The sequence below is a fragment of the Phocoena sinus genome, chromosome 10 (genome assembly GCF_008692025.1).
Source record: "Phocoena sinus isolate mPhoSin1 chromosome 10, mPhoSin1.pri, whole genome shotgun sequence".
NCBI lineage: Eukaryota > Metazoa > Chordata > Mammalia > Artiodactyla > Phocoenidae > Phocoena > Phocoena sinus.
The window spans coordinates 10,794,208-10,812,816 of NC_045772.1; the positions used below are offsets into that span (position 1 = coordinate 10,794,208).

Sequence of the window (18,609 nt, forward strand, 5' to 3'; positions counted from 1 at the left end):
TGCATGTCGGGGTGTGAGCTCTATTCTGTGAGCTGTTGAGGATGGAGAGTGAGGAACAGTGGTCCTGCTTTGTGCCACCCCCTTCACCTCCCCTCTCTCCTGGGTACACCTGACCATCACGTTCCCGTAGAACATGTGGCCATGGTGGTGCCTGTACCTTCCTAGACATGTTACACATTAGTCCCCATGGCAATCCCGTAAAGTGGGCATTACTGGGCCCAGTTCACAGATGAGGACACCGAGGCTGAGAGGGAAGCTTTTGCCTGTTATGATCTGACTCCCAGCTCCCCCGTGCTTCTTCCACTAGCTGTCACTGTTGGGGGGGGGGGGGCGCGGGTCTCTGTCCTGTGTTACACCTGCCATGCTAGGAACCCCCAAGCTCTGAGGAGTACCTGCCAAGGGGAACACAGTTGGGTTTGGAGGTGAGGGTGGGCAAACCCTCAGATGTTGTTAGCAGGACCGGCTTTTTCCGAGGCCTGAGCTTCTGCCCCTGCGGCCGCCCTCTGAGATGGGGGTGAGGCAGGGCTCCTTCCCACTTTACAGATGAGCAGACTGAGGCCCTGGGGGTCCAAGGAAGGTCGAGGCAGTGACAGCCTGGGCAGGGAGCACCGTTTTCTTATCATCCAGCTGAGGCTGGAGGGAGGTTCAGATCCTCCGAGATCTGTGCCGAAGCTGACCCACACAGCCCTCCCCAGGCAGTGGAAAAGACTGGCATGGAATCACAGACCTGGGTTCAAATCCTGCTTTTGTGTCGCACAAACAGTGTGATCTTTGTGAGTAAGCCATTAATTACTCTGAGCCTCGGTTTCCTTGTCTATAAAGGGAGAGAGCAGGCCTCTTTCATTCAGTCATTAACATGTTTATTCAGCACCTGCTGGGTGCCTGGTGCTGGGCTTTAATGGAGACTCAGACCCTTCCTTGGAGAACTCAGTTCAGGAGTAAAAGCAGCAGTTTGGGTTCGGTTGTGATGGAAGAAGCCCAGGTGGCTGTGGGAACCCACAGGAGGGACCCCAAGCAGACCATCTTAATTGGTGGGGGCAGGCAGGAGGGCAGGAGAGGAAAGCAGGAACCAGCTCCGCAGGAACCCAGGGGCTGGGCTTCAGATGTCTGTTGGAAATTTCCCAGATCACTAGGGAGCCAGGGAAGGCTTTTGAGCACAGGAATGTTGGAGGCTGGGAGACCAGTGAGGATTCTGACTGAGAAACTCATTTGGGGTGAGGAAGGAGGCTGAAGCAGGGCGGGAGCAGTGGGAGGGTACAAAGGCCTTCCAGATGTGGGCAGCTGGGGCCGCTTCGAGCTGGCTCAGGGACCGGGCAGGGGAGCAGGGCTGGGGAGCATGTGGGCAGTGGGAGGCGAGTCCAGTTGTGGGGTTCAGGTGCCAGGGAGAGGTCCAGAGGCAGCTGGCGGTCAGTACCAAGCTGATAACAGAGACCCTGAGAGGGATGGAGATGCTGGGGGGTGGGAGTGGGGAAGCAGGTTTGGGCAGAGCAGAGGACCGGAACCAGGACCTCAGAGAAGGTCACTGCAAAGTAGCCCAAGGGGGAGCGGCCTGGCAGGTAGGAGGAATCCCGAGGTATATGGACTTAGGTCTGCCGGGAGATGACAGAAGTCACCTGTGTCGGGCACTTTGCCCAGTGCCAGGCTCACAGAGGGGCCCAGGAGGGTCAGTTCCCACCTGGCTTTCGCTGGAAAGCAGAACCATAGTCTCCCCTGCCATCCCAAGGAGGAGGCTCTGAGGAGGAGGGTGTTTGGGAAGGAGGGAAAGGGGAAAAAACATTTGCGTGTGGAACAGGGCTGAAGCGAGAGAGAGAGAAAGAGGGAGCAGGGGATGAAAAGAAATTACCATCTGCCGGGATCTTGTCATTCAACCCAATTTTCAAAGGACCACAGCTCTCGCACTGAGGTAATCTGTTAATTATAACAGCCATTGTGCTTTGGCAACGGGAGAGAAACCGAGGCTGAGGAACAGGCCGAAGGCAGGGGCGGGAGCCTTTGGGGGGCAGGAACAGGCAAGAAGGCAGACACTGTCAGGGGCCAGGCCTCATCCCTTCCTTGCCACCACTGTTGTAGCAGTGGGTGATGGGGACCCGCTGTGTGCCGGGCACTGTGCCACGCCTGTGAGCCGGGCCACAACCATTCTAGAGGCAGCTAACTTTATTGAGCACTTACTATGTGCCATACCCTGCTCTGAAGCTTTCATTCTCCCACCCTCTGAGGTAGTGCCCTTCTAGTCCCATTTTGCAGAAGCGGAGACTGAGACTCAGAGGAAAGAAATTGCCTGCCAGGGCCATGCTCTTCGTTCAGTGGCAGAGCCAGGATTTGAGTTGAATGTGGCCTGTCCTTCTGGGAGAACGCTAGGGAGGGCCGGTCCCCATGGGTTGGCCATGCGGGCTTGGTGGCCACATGTCCTGGGCTGTGGTCTCAGCGCAGCCGGCAGTCCATGGGGTAGCCCCCCCACACCCCGGGCATTTCCGGGGCTCCTTCTGCACGAACAGGGCTTCCTTGTTCTCTGACGCCACAGCTGCAGGCCCCTGCAAGCTCCCCCCCGCCACCGCCATCCGCACCAGAGAAGCTAGTCTCAGGGCCAGAAGAGGGACCCCATACGACCGCCTGGTTTGGGGTTGTGATGGGCTGCGGCCCTGGGAGGGGTCTCAGCCTGGCCCTGGCTGGCTGGCTATGGGGCCCCGGGTGCTGGGGCCTGGGAGAGGCAGTGGGGAGGGTGGGCAGGAGTCCCAGGAGAGCAGAGTGAGAGGATCCTGAGGTCTGTGGGGAGAGGCAAGAGCAGGGGGCCATTCCAGAAGGCCAGGGAGCCCTTTGCCGCAGGCCCTCCTCCAGGGCGTGGCTTCAGCGGACAAGGCCTTAGGCCTCCTGGTGTTCACAGCGGCCTTGGCTGGAACCTCAGCGCAGCCTGACTGGCAGCGTTTCACGGAGTGGGAATCCTGTTTGGGAGCAAGTAACCCTCAAACCCCAACAGGAGCCCCAAACTTGACCCGGCCACCCAAGCAGCATGGTTGGAGAGCCAGGGACCCCACAGGTTGACAGGCAGGTCTCGGAGGCTGTATGGGTGCTCTCCTGGTTTGGGGTCCCCACTCCAGTGGGCCTGCTTGGAGGCAAGCAGGGGTTGTGGATGGGCCAGGGCAGCTAAAAGTCCTGTAGAACTGGTGTCACAGAGGCCAAGACTCAGTAGACTTTTAGGATCAAGGGATTGTAGATACACTGTAGAACTCCTGCATCCCAAATTCGTAATTAGAGACCTCCCCCCGCCAAAAGAAAACGACCCGTGCCATTAGAGTGTCCCAGAGCCACAGAACCAGGGAGGCAGGTACTGTAGCACCCTCGGGTCCCAACCGGGAGTCTCATGGGATTCCCCCCCCAGGTCCGGATTCTAATTGTCGCCACTCTGGGCTTCCCTCTGTTGCCCGGGGGTCAGTGGGAGCCTCAGCCAGAGAGGCGGGGGGAGGATGGGTCCACCTAGGCCTGTGCCACCTGCTCTGTCTCTGCAGGGATGCAGAACCTGGGCAGCCTTCAGTGGATTCCAGAAATGAGGATTTTAAAAATAAAACCTCCGGAGTTATCATCATTGGCAACTAATTAAAATTTTTTTTAAAAAACCATTGTCCAGATGAAACAGGATCCCACAGCGTCTCTTGACCCAGAGCCTGGTGCCATGGAGGGTCAAAACCACTATGTAGTAGTTGTGAAACCTCAGTTTCCTCCTCTGTAAAGTGGGAACAGCAGCATCGACTCATGAGGTCGTGCAGAGGACTCAGTGAGTTAACATGAGAAGTGCCTAGGCCTAGCCCGTGTCAGCCCATGACTCTGTTTTCATCTTGCCCCACGCTGCCCATCCCTCCCCTGCCAGGCTGCCTCCGTGTGGGCTGCGCGCTTTGCCACCGGGAGCCCCCACGTCTCCCCGTGGGCTCCAGACACACCACTCTGCCTTGGGACAGCCCTGAGGGTGTTGGAAGGCAGGGAAATGTTCACCCCTTGGGGCCCTGGAGAGGGAGCAGAGCTGGGAGGGAGGGCCTAGCCGGCGCCTGGTACATAGTAGGTGCTCCATAAATGTTTATTGAATGAATGAATGGAGGCCATGCAGGCAGAGGCAGCCGCGCGTGCGCAGGCACTGGTGAAAGAGCGGGTCCAGTGGAGACTGGTGAGTAGTGCCCGGGGCTGCAGCTGAGTGGGGCCTGGGGTTTGCCGAAGCCAAGGCCAAGGGACCAGCAGGGGTCAGGTGGGGGAGGCAGAGCCAGGTGGGGGAGGGCAGGGGTTGTGTGGGGGGAGAGGGGCAAGGTGGGGATGCAGGGGTCAGGTGGGAGAAGTCAGGGGTCAGATGGAGGAGGCAGTCCCTTGAATAGCCTGGAGGATTCTGGGAAAGCCAGAGATAACTCCTGGGGTGGGACTAGGAGATGGACTTTTAATACAGATCATTCTTGGCCATGAGCAGGAGGGTCCCATGGTCTACACAGCGCCGGTGGTGGGTGGGGTGGATGCTGGGCTGCTTAGGGCTGGGGAGTGGGTACCGGGGAGTGGGCCGTGTGAGGGGGCCGTCTGTGAAGAGCTGCCCCCAGAGCCAGTGTTGGGGCTTTTCCTGCCAGACTGCTGGGTGGTTTCCCAGGGCCAAGACCTTCTGCTAAAAACCCTTCCGTCCTCCTCCCTACCTCCTTCCTCTGAGGCCTGGACACAGTGCAGGTGCTAATGACAGATCCAACGCCCCTGGGAGCAGGGGAGGCCCAGGCATCAGTTGAGTTCCTGGGAGATGACCCAGTGAGCAGTTACAGAGGGCTTGGGGCCGGCCCCAGCAAACCAGAGAGACACAGGTGCTCAGCTGTTCTCCCCCTGAATAGATGAGGAAACTGAGGCCCAGAGGGGGCGAGGTGCTGACCTGCCCAGGGTCACACAGTGAGCCCGCCCTCTGTGTGTCATAACAGCTCGCGGTACAGCAGACTAGCCCAGCCCCCTTCCCTGGCCAAGGTTACTTGGCTTGGAGACAGATGCCCAGTACGTCGGGGCCTTGCCAACCCAGTTAACCCCCAATAACTGTCAGCTATTGCTGCTGTCCGTGTGGCCGTGTTCTTAGTAAGCTCTTTTGGGTAAGTCAGAAACTCGGTGAAGACAGGGTGCATCTGTCTGCAATACTGCACATCACAGGCTCACAGTAGGTGTGCAGTAAATACCTGCAGATGTGTAAGGAGCGCAGGTGAGCGTGTGGCTGGTTGGACAGCGTGCTCGACCTGCCCCGGTGGTGAGCTGCAGGCCCGTGACACGGATGCAGCCATGGTCTGCTCACCCAGCGCAGGATGGCACAGAGCTGGGAGCGGGTGCCATAGTATCAAGGGGCAGGAGCCAGCTCCCCCGAGATGTGGAGCAGCTGGCACGGAGGGCTGAGACTAACAAGACATGATGGAATGGGAGTGGATGGAAACCTAGCACCTCGGGTGAAACCCAAAGAGATACTTCCCAGAGCTGCCTGAGGACGTTCTGAGGGCATTGGGGCTGCCTGGCAGGATGTGAAGGGGCCCGGGGCTTTGGTTGACATCTAGGTCAAGGTGAGGACACACAGCTCTGCATATCCACGCTGCTCTAACGGAAGCGTGGCGCCCGAAAAAGGGAAGCAGGGCCCCTGGTGCCGGTCACGGCTCGGACCATGTTGGTGCTGAGGCTCAGCTCCAGGTGACACCTTTTAGGAGGGATCTTAACAGCAGGCATGACCCGGGCAGCTGGACCCAAGGGTGTGGGACTTGACACCGTGGCTTTGGAGGAGCAATAGAGGACGTGAGGCTGTTCATCCTGGATACGCGGATTGCAGGGGCATGAGATAACGGATGAAGAAATATCAGAAGGACCTTTGCGGAGAACTCTTGGCTGCAGTGGCTCCAGACAGGCCGTGTCTGGCCAGTGGCAGGTTGGGACCAGTGAATGAACACAGGTACAGGAGCTAGGTTTGGCTTTGTGATATAAAGAAGTCTCTAATAATCAGAGCTGTTCAGGAAGGGAATAAGCCTCAGATGGGTGCTGAGATCCCTGTCACTGGAGGTATGCAAGTTGGGGGAAGTCACATCTGCAGGGATCCTGGAAAGTCTGGTAGTTCTAAGAGCTCAGGCCAGTTCAAGTTCCTGGCTGTGTGGTCTTGGGCAGATCACAGCCCCTCTCTGAGCCTCAGTTTCCTCATCTGAAAAATGGGAAGTGTGGGTCATGGGGCTAAAAAGAAGGCTCAGAACATTTCTTGCACGCCGTGAGCACCTCATCAGTGGTGGGGGCCCTCCCTCTGATAGTTATATAAAGTCCTGATTCAGTGGAGTCACAGACCCCAGGATCTCCCTCTGTGCCCCATCCCCATCCCTAGCCCTGAGCTCTCATTCCACATATCATGTTCTGGGCACCTGCTAAATGTCTGACCCTGTTCCAGGTATGGAGGTTGCAGTTTAGCACGAGATAAAGCCTACTTTGACTTTATTATGGGGGCAGGGAGGGGCTTATAAGGAACTAAGTGATGTCTAGTATTGTTGAGGGATCAGAAGGGACCAAAGCCAGGGTTGAGTGACCAGTGAGTCATCTCAGATTTGGCGTCAGGGAAGGTGGGGTTGTGGGGAGCAGTTGAACAGAGATCTGAATGAAGTGAGGTAGTGGGTTGTGCAGATATTGGGGGAAGAGCATTCCAAGAGGAGACAATAGCATGTGCAAAGGCCCTGAGGTAGGAGTGTGCCTGGGGATATTTGAGGAATACAGCTGACCTGGACTGAGTACTTCCTGACTGATGGTAGAATTGAATTCTCTCTCGGTTTGTGGATGGTCCACTCTTGTACACTTTCCTGATAGGGAGGGAGGTGCCTACCCAAGGGGCAGGAAACTCACGAGATGGCCTGTGCATGTCCAGTCCCTGCAACGGACCCAGCTCTTTGGAGGAAGCTGGGGAAGGAGGGAGCCTCAGTTTTCTCATCTGTAAAATGAAGCCAACAGCACTCACCATGCAGGGCTGATATAAGATTCAAGGAATGTAAAATGTCAGACAGAAATGAGCCATTGAGTAAAGGGTAGCTGCGACTATCTTATGGACAAGGAGACTGAAGTCCCGAGAGGTTAATTAATGTGCTCTATGTCACACAGCTCAGCATTCAATACCAGGACCCTTTGTCTCCAACATCCATGCTTTTTTCTCTCTGTCCTGCAGCTGGGGCTCTTTGCACCTGAAATCCAAATGGTCCACTTACCATACAGTAGTTCAGTGGCGAAGGTATAATTATCCCATTTTACAGATGAGGAACCGAGGCCCAGAGCAGTCTGCCCGAGGAGCCCTGGTGAGGTGGAGGCAGCTACAAGACCCAGCATCCAGTTCCCAGGGGGTGGCAGGCTTTGTCCCGGAGGGTGGAGCGGTGGCAGCCCGTCTCTGGAACCCCTGGCCTGGTGCTGTGCTTCCAGCAGAGGTGAGGTGGCTGCCCGCCTGTCGAGTTCTGGCTGGACCCCAGGAGTCCTCGGTCCTCGTAATCCTGGGTAATGGCATTGACGCGGACAGGGTCAATGGCACCTTAGAGAGCCTTGGCCAGCCTGGCCCAGGGAGGAGCCCATGCCAGGGCTGATGAGCTGCTGCAAAGGAGCTTTCCCTGGCTAAGCCCCATGTCCCACTCCCGGGAGGTCGGAACGCGGGTCTCGCCTCCCCCATCCACTCCCTGGACCCTGCGAGCATCCTGCAGGAGTATGACCTTAGGAGCGGGAGCCGTGCATTTGCCGGGCCTCCTGCCCTATACAGAGCGTGTTTGTCTCCACTATGTTCTGGGATTTTGTGGGAGCCCCGGGCGATGGGAGGCACCCACCTTGCCACACAGGTGGAGAAACTGAGGTTTGGAGGGGGCCTGCAACTCACCCAAGGTCTCAGAGCCGGCCGGCCCCGCATCTTCCCTGCTGACCTCTGCCTCCCCACTCCCCACCCCGTCTGCCCTCAGCCGGGGGACACACAGGCAGACCTCACCCTGTCCATCCTCTCTCCCAGCCCAGGCAGGGGGAGCAGCCCCATGACCCCCTGGCCCTCACAGCCCCACAGCCTGGGGCGGAGAGGTCAAGGCTCCCCTCTGACTGGGGAGCTTGGGGGTCAGCCTGCAGTGGAGGGGTCTGTGGCCCAGGGGGTTAGGGAGCCTGAGTCCCGGGGAGCCCTACTCTTAGGTGATGAGGGTTGTGAGGAAATAATGAGAAAAACCTCATGAACGACGGTAGCTGACGTTTTCTGATGCTGCCTGCTACGTGCCAGGCCTCGCGTTCGCACCCGCCACGTCAGCTCACTGCAGCCTTGCGGGTAGGGATTGTTTGGCCCACTTCCTCGGCAAACAAGGAGGCTTGTGCCCAGTGTCCTGGGGTAGCTGAGTGGGCCGTGTCCAGGGGCAGTCAGTTCCCAGAGGGGACTCGAGTTCGGCAGATCAGGATCTGTCGCTGCCACCCTGGCCCCTGAGCTGACCTCCCACCAGCTGGACGTGTCCCTTCCCCAGTGCTGGCCTCGGTTGCCCCTCTGACAGTGGCTGGGATTGGGCTAGAGCCAGGGCTCCTCGTCCCTGCTGCTCTGAGGCTCTGGAGTTCTGAGTCCACGGAGGGGCCCTGAACCTCGTGGCCCCTGGAGGAGGGTGCAGAATCCAACGGGATCGACCGGTGATGTCAGGGGGCGGGTATGAAACCCAGAGAGGGAAGGCCTTTGCCCAGAGTGACTCAGACTTTCCGTGGCTGTACCGAGCTCTGAACAGAGACCTCCCGTCAGCTCTGCCCCTCAGACCCGTATGGTCTTGCCCACTCTTCTCCCTCCTTTCTGTCCAAGGGTGTCCCCATGAGAGTGGACATCATGCAGTGTGTAGCCTGCTAGACGGGGATCCCTCCACCCCAAGATCCCTTGACGGCACGCTGCCCCCCAACTTCACCACATTCCTCCTCTCTGTGGTGGCAGGAGAGAGGGACCCTTGCAAAGGTGCCGGTTGGGCGCTTCGGGCCTGCGCCCCCCGCTCTGGCCAGAGTTCACTCATTACCTGACACCTGGGGGAGTGGGAGCGTTGGCGGAGGGGTCCGTTGAGGCCAGGTCCCCTGGGAGCGCTGCTCTTTGCCCCCTCATGCCCTGGTGCCTTGGCCACTGGCCCACAGCCTGCTTCCGGGGTGGCCATACCCTCCCAGGTTTAGCACCGTTTGGGTCCTAGGCAGAAAAGGCCTCTGCTTCCAACACCTGCTTCCTGCCGCTCCCCACCCCCTTCCTGGGCTGGTCACAGGCTGCACTTCGGTGGCTCAGCCAGACCCAGTGCTCATCTGACCCCTGGATGGGTGGGGGGGGGCGGCAGGCACTGTGTCCCCTCCTTCGCACCCCCCCCCCCCCGTATTTGTCATCTCGCTGTGCTTTGCTGTGCTTTTCTGCCGATCGATTCCTTTGTCTCCGACGCGCGCTCTCCGTTTATCTCTGTTCCTCTGCCTCTCCCTGCTCAGCTGTCTCCAGATTTTGGCTTTTCCCTCCTCCTCAGCCTTCGCCTCCTGTCTGCAGCTCCCTCACCTCCTTTCTCTCTCTCACCAGCCCCCAGGTGTGCTGGGGTGGGTAGGGCCCTGTTCTTGCCACTGGTGTCTGGGCTGGGGCATCACTCCTGTGGGAGCAGGGAAAGGCCTGACCCCCAGGACCCTCAGTCCCAGGTCTGATAGCGCGGAGGCCGGCTTGCCCCTCCCCACACCTGGAGTGGGTGTGCAGCCGGGCCGGGGGCCAAGTGCTGCTGTCAGCGCCTTTGCGGCCTTGCTGTCCCCCGTCCCTGGATGCGTCAGGCCTCGACAGGTGGTGGGCAGGCAGCCCAGGGACAGGGACAGGCGGCTGACGCACACGGGACGGGGAGAGGGGGAGCCTCCTCCCCACTCTGAGTCATGGAGGGGAGTGGGGGGAGCCGGAGAGAGGGCGGGGTCACCTTGAGGGCCCAGTTGGGCAGTGCTCAGAGGGGCTGGGTTAGGGGCGTGGGGGCCGCTGTATCCCCTGAACTGTTTGGGAAGGGAAGAGGCAGGACTGGACTAGTGCAGCCTCTCCAAGTCTGGGCGCCTTCTCCTACTCCCCTCCCTTGCCCTTCGCCTCTTCTTACACCCTCAGCATGGGCTGGGATTTCCAAGAGTCTGGCCAGCTCAGCTTAGCCTGACAGCTGCTGGGTCTGGCCGAGCGGGTGATGGTTTGAGCAACTCAGATCTGAGGATGAGGGGGCTCGATGCGGCTAAAGTTCCTCATGTGCGTATACATACGTACGCACTCATGTGGGCCACACATGTGCTTAACATGTCGACATACAGGCAGGTGCGGGCCTGTGTTCCCCAGAGACGCTCCACATGCATCCCTTCCCACCCCTCCACACAGGCACGCCCTCGTTCACTCCTACATTCACTCCTGTAGCTGGCCAGGCGGGCACACATCCTGTGCACACGGGCATACGTGTGCACAGCCGCCGGCCTGCACACCCGTCTACTTGTACATGTCAGCACGCCCCTGCTCCAGTGCTCTGAGCCAGCGCACACCTGCGCGTCACCTGCAAACAGATGCGGTCCCCAGACGTTCCCAGCCAGAGGAGGTGCAGACAGAGGGTTCTCTGATAGGGCAAACTTGGCAACTCAGCCTCTTCCATTACAGCCTTGCTGCCTGAGGGGGAGGGGAACGGAAACCACCGGAGGGGTAGGTCTGGCCTGAGGCCCCCTAGGAGCCGGCGGCCACGTCGGATGGGAGCCCTGGTCTCCGGACTCCAGCCCTGAGAATTTTCGTGGCACAGCCAAGGACAGAAACGCTCTCTGCTGCCTGTCCTTGCCCCCTTCTTGGCCGACAGCCTCGTGGTTGCCCCCTCCCCTGCCCCCGTCCGGCCTCTCAGCCTAAGCTGGTCCCGCAGGGGCGGGGAGGTGTGAGGCGGGCTCCCCCGGAGGTCCTGATCATCACAGCCTCTGACGGTGCATCAGCCTTTCACCCGAGGGGTCACCTGGACGCCCTGTTCACTTGCCACCTCAACAAAAACTGCCTGCCTGGGCTTCTTTGGGGACTTTTCTCCCTCTCCACTTCCCTTTCCTCTGTTCCAGCCCTCTGGGACTCAGGGCTGTAAATTGGTTTCGCTTTAACAGCAGAGGGTTCACATTTTTTCTTAAAGTGCTTTTTTCCTGGAGTTTCCCAGGAGGAGGAGCAGCAGGACGCAGAGGTGGGCCTGTGAACAGTCTTCTGCTTTCTTTATCCAAACATGGATTTCTCTGGCCTGATCTTCACGTCCCTGGCCAGTGCCCAGGGCGGAGGGAGGGAGGGAGGACCGAGTTCTTCTCGCGGTCAGGAGAGCACTGGGTGTGAGTTAGAAACTGATCTGGATGAGGGGCCGTGTCTGGCTTGCTGGGTGACCGGGGCAAGTCCACCCCAGACTGAGATTCAGTTTCCCCACTTGGAAAATGAGGGTCTGTGGGCTGGGAGCCTTGCACTGCCTCCCCTGACCCTCTTCATCTTGAGCACGGGCAGCATGGCTCGCCTTACTTCTCCCCCCATCAGATGGCCAGGCAGGGGCTTGGTCCCCTACTTTATAGTTGTGGAAACAGACTCAGGGGTGGTGTGCTCCATCTGGCCAATCAGGCAGGGTGGGCGGGGCTCCAGGCCTCCGGATTCCTGCTGGCTCGGGAGCCTTCATCCTGGCCCAGGCTGTGGTGTGTGTCTCTGGGCAAGTCACTGCTCCTCTCTGGGCCTCTGACTCTCCCAGCCACTGAGGGGATGCCGGGCTTCGGTCACAGGATTCCGGAGGCCTCTGGCTTCTTCTGCCTGAGGCATCCCCTGCAGGATCCGGGCCCCCTACCGGAAAGCACTTTGCGGAGGGGCTGTGGAGGGTGTGTCTGGATCCCCAGACTCTCGCCCTCTCTTTCCCTTGGCTCTGCTCTCGCCTGCAGGATGAGCTCATCTTGTGCCCTCCCACTGCGGGAGACCCCAGCCTCTATGCATCCCCCTGCCTGGGGTCCCACAGCCATGCTGCTCTGCTCCCCCTCCCCCATGGAAGCCGAGACAAGGGAATTATTTTTGGAACAGCAGCAGTTACACAACAAATGAATTATTTATCTTTGGGCATGGAGGAGAGGAGGCATTTTGCTGGGCATCTTAATTCTTCTCTGGATTGGAGGGTGGCTGCTTGGGTACGTGGCCATGCGTGTATGGGCCTGTTGTCGTACACAAGACTGTAGGTGTGTGTGTGTGTGTATACACCTGTCGATGTGAGCATGCCGTGGAGTTCTGGCTCATGTGGGGGCCTGTGGGTCTTTGTGCAGGCAGGTGGACGAGTGTGGACACTAGCGTGCTGGGGCGTGTTTGTGTGTGTGTGCGCGCATGTGTGTGTATGCACCTGGCCTGTTAACTCTCCAGTCTCCCTTCTTCGCCCACTGGCTCCAGACTGTATCCCCTCCCTCCCCCTCCCTTGTTTCTTTGGTCTCCCTCCTTCCATGTCCTGCGGCCCCCTCCTCCCCCTCTTGCCACCCACCACCCCCCTTCTTTTATGTAACAGGGACCCAGAGTGCCGCTGGCGCAGGAACCCCCGGGAGGGGGTGGAAAAGGGACTGGGGGCCTGCACTGGAGCGTGGTGGGGTTGCTCTGAGCCGTCACACTGATCTCTCACCCCCTCTCGGTGCTGCCTTTCAGGAACCAGGTGACAGATGGGTCTCTTCCTTCCTGTCCCCGTCTCTCGCGCTCCCCCCTCAGAGCTCCAGTCTCCAGCCTCCCGTGGGAATCGTCTGAAGTTCTGAGCCCAGAACCCCAGGGGGAAGAGGAGGAGGAGGAGGAGGAGGGAGAGGAAGGCAAGCCTTGAGAGCCCGGGCACCCTCCCGGCAGGAGAGGAGCACCTCGGGGAAGCAGACTGTGGGGCCTGTAGCCCCCGTGGCCCTGGCCTGGCCGTGGCGCCCGGCTCCTGCGGGTAGCACCCCGGCAGGCCCCCACAGTTGGCACCGGCTCTGCCTGCCTCGCTTGGGGCCCCCAAGCTGGGGGTCGCCCCCAAGATGGTGGCGGCCCCAGGGAGGACTCTGCTGCCGGCCCCAGCCTCTGGCCGCTAGGCCACCTGCGCCCCGGTCCCCCGACCCCGAGCCCGGCCTGCGAGGAGGCCGCGGCCGAAGCCATGCTGCGCCTGGGGCTGTGCGCGGCCGCGCTGCTGTGCGTGTGCCGGCCGGGCGCCGTGCGCGCCGACTGCTGGCTCATCGAGGGCGACAAGGGCTACGTGTGGCTGGCCATCTGCAGCCAGAACCAGCCGCCCTACGAGACCATCCCGCAGCACATCAACAGCACCGTGCATGACCTGCGGCTCAACGAGAACAAGCTCAAGGCCGTGCTCTACTCCTCGCTCAACCGCTTCGGGAACCTCACCGACCTCAACCTCACCAAGAACGAGATCTCCTACATCGAGGACGGCGCCTTCCTGGGCCAGTCGAGTCTGCAGGTGCTGCAGCTGGGCTACAACAAGCTCAGCAACCTGACCGAGGGCATGCTGCGCGGCATGGGCCGCCTGCAGTTCCTCTTTGTGCAGCACAACCTCATCGAGGTGGTGACGCCCGCCGCCTTCTCCGAGTGCCCGAGTCTCATCAGCATCGACCTGTCCTCCAACCGCCTCAGCCGCCTCGACGGAGCCACCTTCGCCGGCCTGGCCGGCCTCATGGTGTGCGAGCTGGCCGGCAACCCCTTCAACTGCGAGTGCGACCTCTTCGGCTTCCTGGCCTGGCTCGTGGTCTTCAACAACGTCACCAAGAACTACGACCGCCTGCAGTGCGAGTCCCCCCGCGAGTTCGCCGGCTACCCGCTGCTGGTGCCCCGGCCCTACCACAGCCTCAACGCCATCACCGTGCTGCAGGCCAAGTGCCGCAACGGCTCGCTGCCCGCCCGGCCCGCCAGCCACCCCACGCCCTACTCCACCGACGCCCAGAGGGAGCCCGACGAGAACTCGGGCTTCAGCCCCGACGAGCTCCTTTCGGTGGAGCCACCGGCCTCGTCTACCACGGACGCCTCGGCGGGGCCGGCCATCAAGCTGCACCACGTCACCTTCACCTCGGCCACCCTGGTGGTCATCATCCCGCACCCCTACAGCAAGATGTACGTCCTGGTTCAGTACAACAACAGCTACTTCTCCGACGTCATGACGCTCAAGAACAAGAAGGAGATCGTGACGCTGGACAAGCTGCGGGCGCACACCGAGTACACCTTCTGCGTGACCTCGCTGCGCAACAGCCGCCGCTTCAACCACACCTGCCTGACCTTCACCACCAGGGACCCGGTCCCGGGCGACCTGGCGCCCAGCACCTCCACCACCACCCATTACATCATGACCATCCTGGGCTGCCTCTTCGGCATGGTCATCGTGCTGGGAGCCGTCTACTACTGCCTGCGCAAGCGGCGCATGCAGGAGGAGAAGCAGAAGTCGGTCAAGGTCAAGAAAACCATCCTGGAGATGCGCTACGGGGCCGACGTGGATGCCGGCTCCGTCGTCCACGCCGCCCAGAAGCTGGGCGAGCCCCCCGTGCTGCCCGTGTCCCGAATGTCCTCCATCCCCTCCATGATCGGGGAGAAGCCCACCACCTCCAAGGGGCTGGAAGCTGGGCTGGACACGCCCAAGGTGGCCACCAAGGGCAACTACATCGAGGTGCGCACGGGCACGGGCGGCGATGGCCTGGCCCGGCCCGAGGATGACCTCCCGGAGCTGGAGAATGGCCAGGGCTCGGCCGCTGAGATCTCCACCATCGCCAAGGAGGTGGACAAGGTCAACCAGATCATTAACAATTGCATCGATGCCCTCAAGTTGGACTCGGCCTCTTTCCTGGGGAGTGGCAGCGGTGGCGGGGACCCTGAGATGGCCTTCGAATGCCAGTCCCTCCCTGCGGCCTCCACCACCTCCTCGACTGCCACCCCTGGGGGGCTGGAGCGGCCCAGCTTCCTCTCACCTCCCTACAAGGAGAGTTCCCATCACCCCCTGCAGCGTCAGCTGAGCGCCGATGCCGCCGTGGCCCGCAAGACCTGCAGCGTCTCCTCCAGCGGCTCCATCAAGAGCGCCAAGGTCTTCAGCCTGGACGTGCCGGACCATCCGGCCGCCGCGGGGCTGGCCAAGGGCGACTCCAAGTACATCGAGAAGGGCAGCCCCCTAAACAGCCCGCTGGACCGGCTCCCGCTGGTGCCGGCGAGCGGCAGCGGGAGCGGCGGCGGCGGCGGCGGCGGCGTCCACCACCTGGAGGTGAAACCCGCCTACCACTGCAGCGAGCACCGGCACAGCTTCCCGGCCCTGTACTACGAGGAGGGCGCCGACAGCCTGAGCCAGCGTGTGTCCTTCCTCAAGCCGCTGACCCGCACCAAGCGGGACTCCACCTACTCGCAGCTCTCCCCCAGACACTACTACTCAGGTTACTCCTCCAGCCCTGAGTACTCATCCGAGAGCACACACAAGATCTGGGAGCGCTTCCGGCCCTACAAGAAGCACCACCGGGAGGAGGTGTACATGGCCGCCGGCCACGCCCTGCGCAAGAAGGTCCAGTTCGCCAAGGACGAGGACCTGCACGACATCCTCGATTACTGGAAGGGGGTCTCGGCCCAGCAGAAGCTGTGACCCTCTCCTCCCTGGTGAGGTTGGAGGGGGAGGGCCAGGGGCACGCGGGGAAGGGCCCGGGCGGCCGGGCGGGGCGCGCTGGGGGCCGAGGCCAAGGAGTGGACGTACACGCACACCCGCACGCACGCACCCACGCACACACCTGACCACCACCTGACTGTGAACCACCACCACCCGACAATACCGGACGGGAAAACAAAGACACGTTCACCTTAAAGTTTACACACTGATACTGAAACCAGTCGTCTCTACTGTGCTACCCAGGGACTCTGCCGGGGTGTGCGTGCTGGGTGGGGCCGGCGGGCAGGCGAGGAAGCCAAAAGAGGGTGTGGGGTCTGGGGGCAAAGGAGCCCGGGGCGGGGATGGGCCGAAGCCCCCCTGGGGCAGGGAGCGGGTCCCCCCAGCTGGGGGGCAGGTCACTTGGAGATTTAGTAGAAGTTTCCTTCCTTTGTGGATGGGGAAACCGAGGCCCAGAGAAAGGAATTGCTAACCCCTGGGTCACATGGCAGGTGAGAGTCAGTCTCCCAACTTCCCGGCCCAGTGCAATCCCCCAGCCCCAGGAGCTCTCCCGGGGCCCTCACCCTCTGTTCACCCACTACCTGTTCTAGAGCTGTGGTCTCCTGGGGCTGTGGGACATGAGAATCAGGAGGGTGCGTTTCCTTTCTAGAAAGACCCATGGCCACGTCGCCCCCTTCCCGAGCGTGGAGCTGTGATTCATCACGTACAGGGGCCTCTGCGCCATACACACTCCCCCCCCTCCCCCCCCACCCCCGCCGCCAGCACCCAGGAGAGGTGGGAGGTCCTGTGGACAGGGGAGGAGCAGATACGGGGTCGGTCCACCGGCCCCCTTCAAGTGTCTTCCAAGTAGCCTGAGAGCTGCCGATGGGGTCTGAGGAGAGCGGCTGAGCCAGCAGCCACCGCGTCTCAGGTGCAGGCCCCACGCCCTGGCCCCCCAGCCTCTCTGGGCCTCCAGGAGCCCTGCTCGTCCCAGAAGGGCAGCAGTAAACTGTGATGGCCTGGGAGCAGTGGGGAGGTGGGATCTAACGGGGGCCTTCCTGCCTCTGCCCCCCGCATCCTGGCCTCCCACCGGCCCGACACCCCCCCCCCCCCCCCCCCCCCCCCCCCCGCCACGGGCCCTCGGGGCAGCATCTCAGCCTGCCCAGAGGAAGGAGGGCTTTCTGGAGCTTTTCCACTCACCCCCTCTTGGCTGCCCATCCCTGCCCCACTCCCCTGGCCTGAGGGGCTCCCATGTTTCCCTGGAAGTGGCCACTCCTCCCTTGCTGACCCCCATCCTACATCGAACAAAGCACAAACGGTGAGCACTCCCACCTCACCCCTGCTGGGAAGGAGCCGGCTGGATTCCCGGGGCCCCTCCCGTCCCTGGCCAGCCTCTGTCGCCATGGCAACCCAGAGCCTGGCAGTTGGGACCGTTGGCCTCTTGGGGGTTCTCTCTCTCAGTGTGGGTGGTAGAGGGCGGTGAGAGAGGGCAGGGCCAGAGGGGGTGGCTGCCTTTCTCAAGAGCTAGGGGCTTCCTGGGGCGCTGTAAGGGGGTGGGTCTGGGGGGGTCTTGAACACTGTAAGGGTGCTGAGGGGCTGGAGTCGGCCGTCCCTTCCCCTGTGGATGGGAGGTGGGCCAGTGGGGGGTGGAGAGACTGTAGCTTTGCCCACCTGCCAGTGTGCCCCTCGGTGCCTCACCCACCGCGGGCGGGGATGGAGCCCACTTGGCTCTCCCCACCCTCCTGCCTTTGGCCTGTCACCCAGTTGGGTTTCTTGAGATTTGGGGAATGTGACCCTGGGGTGAGGGTGGTTGCTGGGAGGGAACCAGACCTGCACTACGGGGGGGCATTCTGACAGGGAAGCTGTAGTGCTGTTCCCGTAGGATCTGGGGGAGGACCGTGGAGGGCGAGGGGACCTTAGGACTCAACCCAGCCCCTCTCACACCTACTTGGGGCATGGACGAAGCCCGGGTCTCACTTTGGGGGTGACGTTTTTGCAAGGAAAGGACTGTTCTCCTGGGGAGTGGAGGGGAGGGGGCCAGCATGGATGTGCAGAGCAGACCTCCCCCCCGCTCTCCAAATCCTGCCCCCCAGCCCCTCCTCAGACCGGATTGGCAAAACAGAAAAGCAAGCAGGCCGAGAAGCCAGTGATGTGAGGAAGCAGATTCCCTGTTATATTTGCATGACGATTTTACTGTATTTTTCTGAGCAAACATCTGTCGTGTATGTGCCAGTTTGTCCAGACTCCCTTGCCCCCCTCCCCGCCGCCCCCCCACCCCGTTCCCACAGTCCCTCTGTTGTGATCTGACAAGCAGCTCTTGAAACGTGGGGACGGGCCAGCTCCGCAAAAGACCCAAAACAGGTGCCACCAAAACACAGCCCCCCGCCCCACACCCGCCTCCTATCTTTCCGGATGTTGGGCCCACAAGTGCCGCCTCCTCTCCTCCCACGTGGCCTCGCCCCTTGGCCTCTTCCTTGCTCGGGAAGGAACAGCCCCGGGGAAGGGGGCGAGGGGGGACCTCTCCTCTGTCCCGCTTGCTCCCATTTTGCAGATGAGGAAGTCGGGGCCCCCGAAGAGGGAGGGGGTCTGGTGATTTGGCTGCCGGGTGGGAAGGGTCAGGCACACAGCTGAGTACAGGAAGCCCAGAGCTTGGGGCTTCATGGGTGGCCCTACGGGGAGGTTTGGGGCCCTGAGGGAGGAACCTATAGGCGGAGGGGTCCCCCCGTGATGTTGGCCTGGCCTCACTGGAGACAGAGCCGCCTTCGTTCCCCCATCATTCCTGGTTGAAGATGACCTATAAAAACCTCAGACAGGCCGGCTTCAGGGCGCTCTAAAGGATAGATCTCCGTCTTAACCACAAGGGTCTTCCACTCCCAGGAGGTGAACCGACATTCACAGCCCAGGTCGTACAGATCTTTGAGGAAGAAGACGGTCCCCCAGCTGCCCAGGCCAGGCCATAGCTCTGGGGAGGGGGCCACTGCACTGTAGCTCACCCTGGAGGCCTTCCTGCGTCTGTGTCCTGTGTTCTGTTCAGGATAATTTTTCCTCGGGGGGC

At 61.2% G+C, this 18,609-nt stretch overlaps 1 protein-coding gene across 4 annotated transcripts in view; it reads left to right on the forward strand.

Annotated features, from left to right (window-relative positions):
- ELFN2 (extracellular leucine rich repeat and fibronectin type III domain containing 2) overlaps nucleotides 1–15,863 on the forward strand; it is a 52,100-nt gene extending 36,237 nt beyond the window's left edge. For 2 of the 4 annotated variants that reach the window (XM_032645859.1, XM_032645860.1), the window contains exon 2: nucleotides 12,623–15,863. In XM_032645859.1, the coding sequence (XP_032501750.1) occupies nucleotides 13,092–15,557 (2,466 nt within the window). In that variant the 5' untranslated portion in view covers nucleotides 12,623–13,091 and the 3' untranslated portion in view covers nucleotides 15,558–15,863. Of the gene's footprint in view, nucleotides 1–3,835; nucleotides 4,154–7,312; nucleotides 7,422–12,622 lie in introns of those variants that run through there. The other 2 variants (XM_032645857.1, XM_032645861.1) reach the window with 2 other exon arrangements.
- The last annotated feature ends 2,746 nt before the right edge of the window (nucleotides 15,864–18,609 follow it).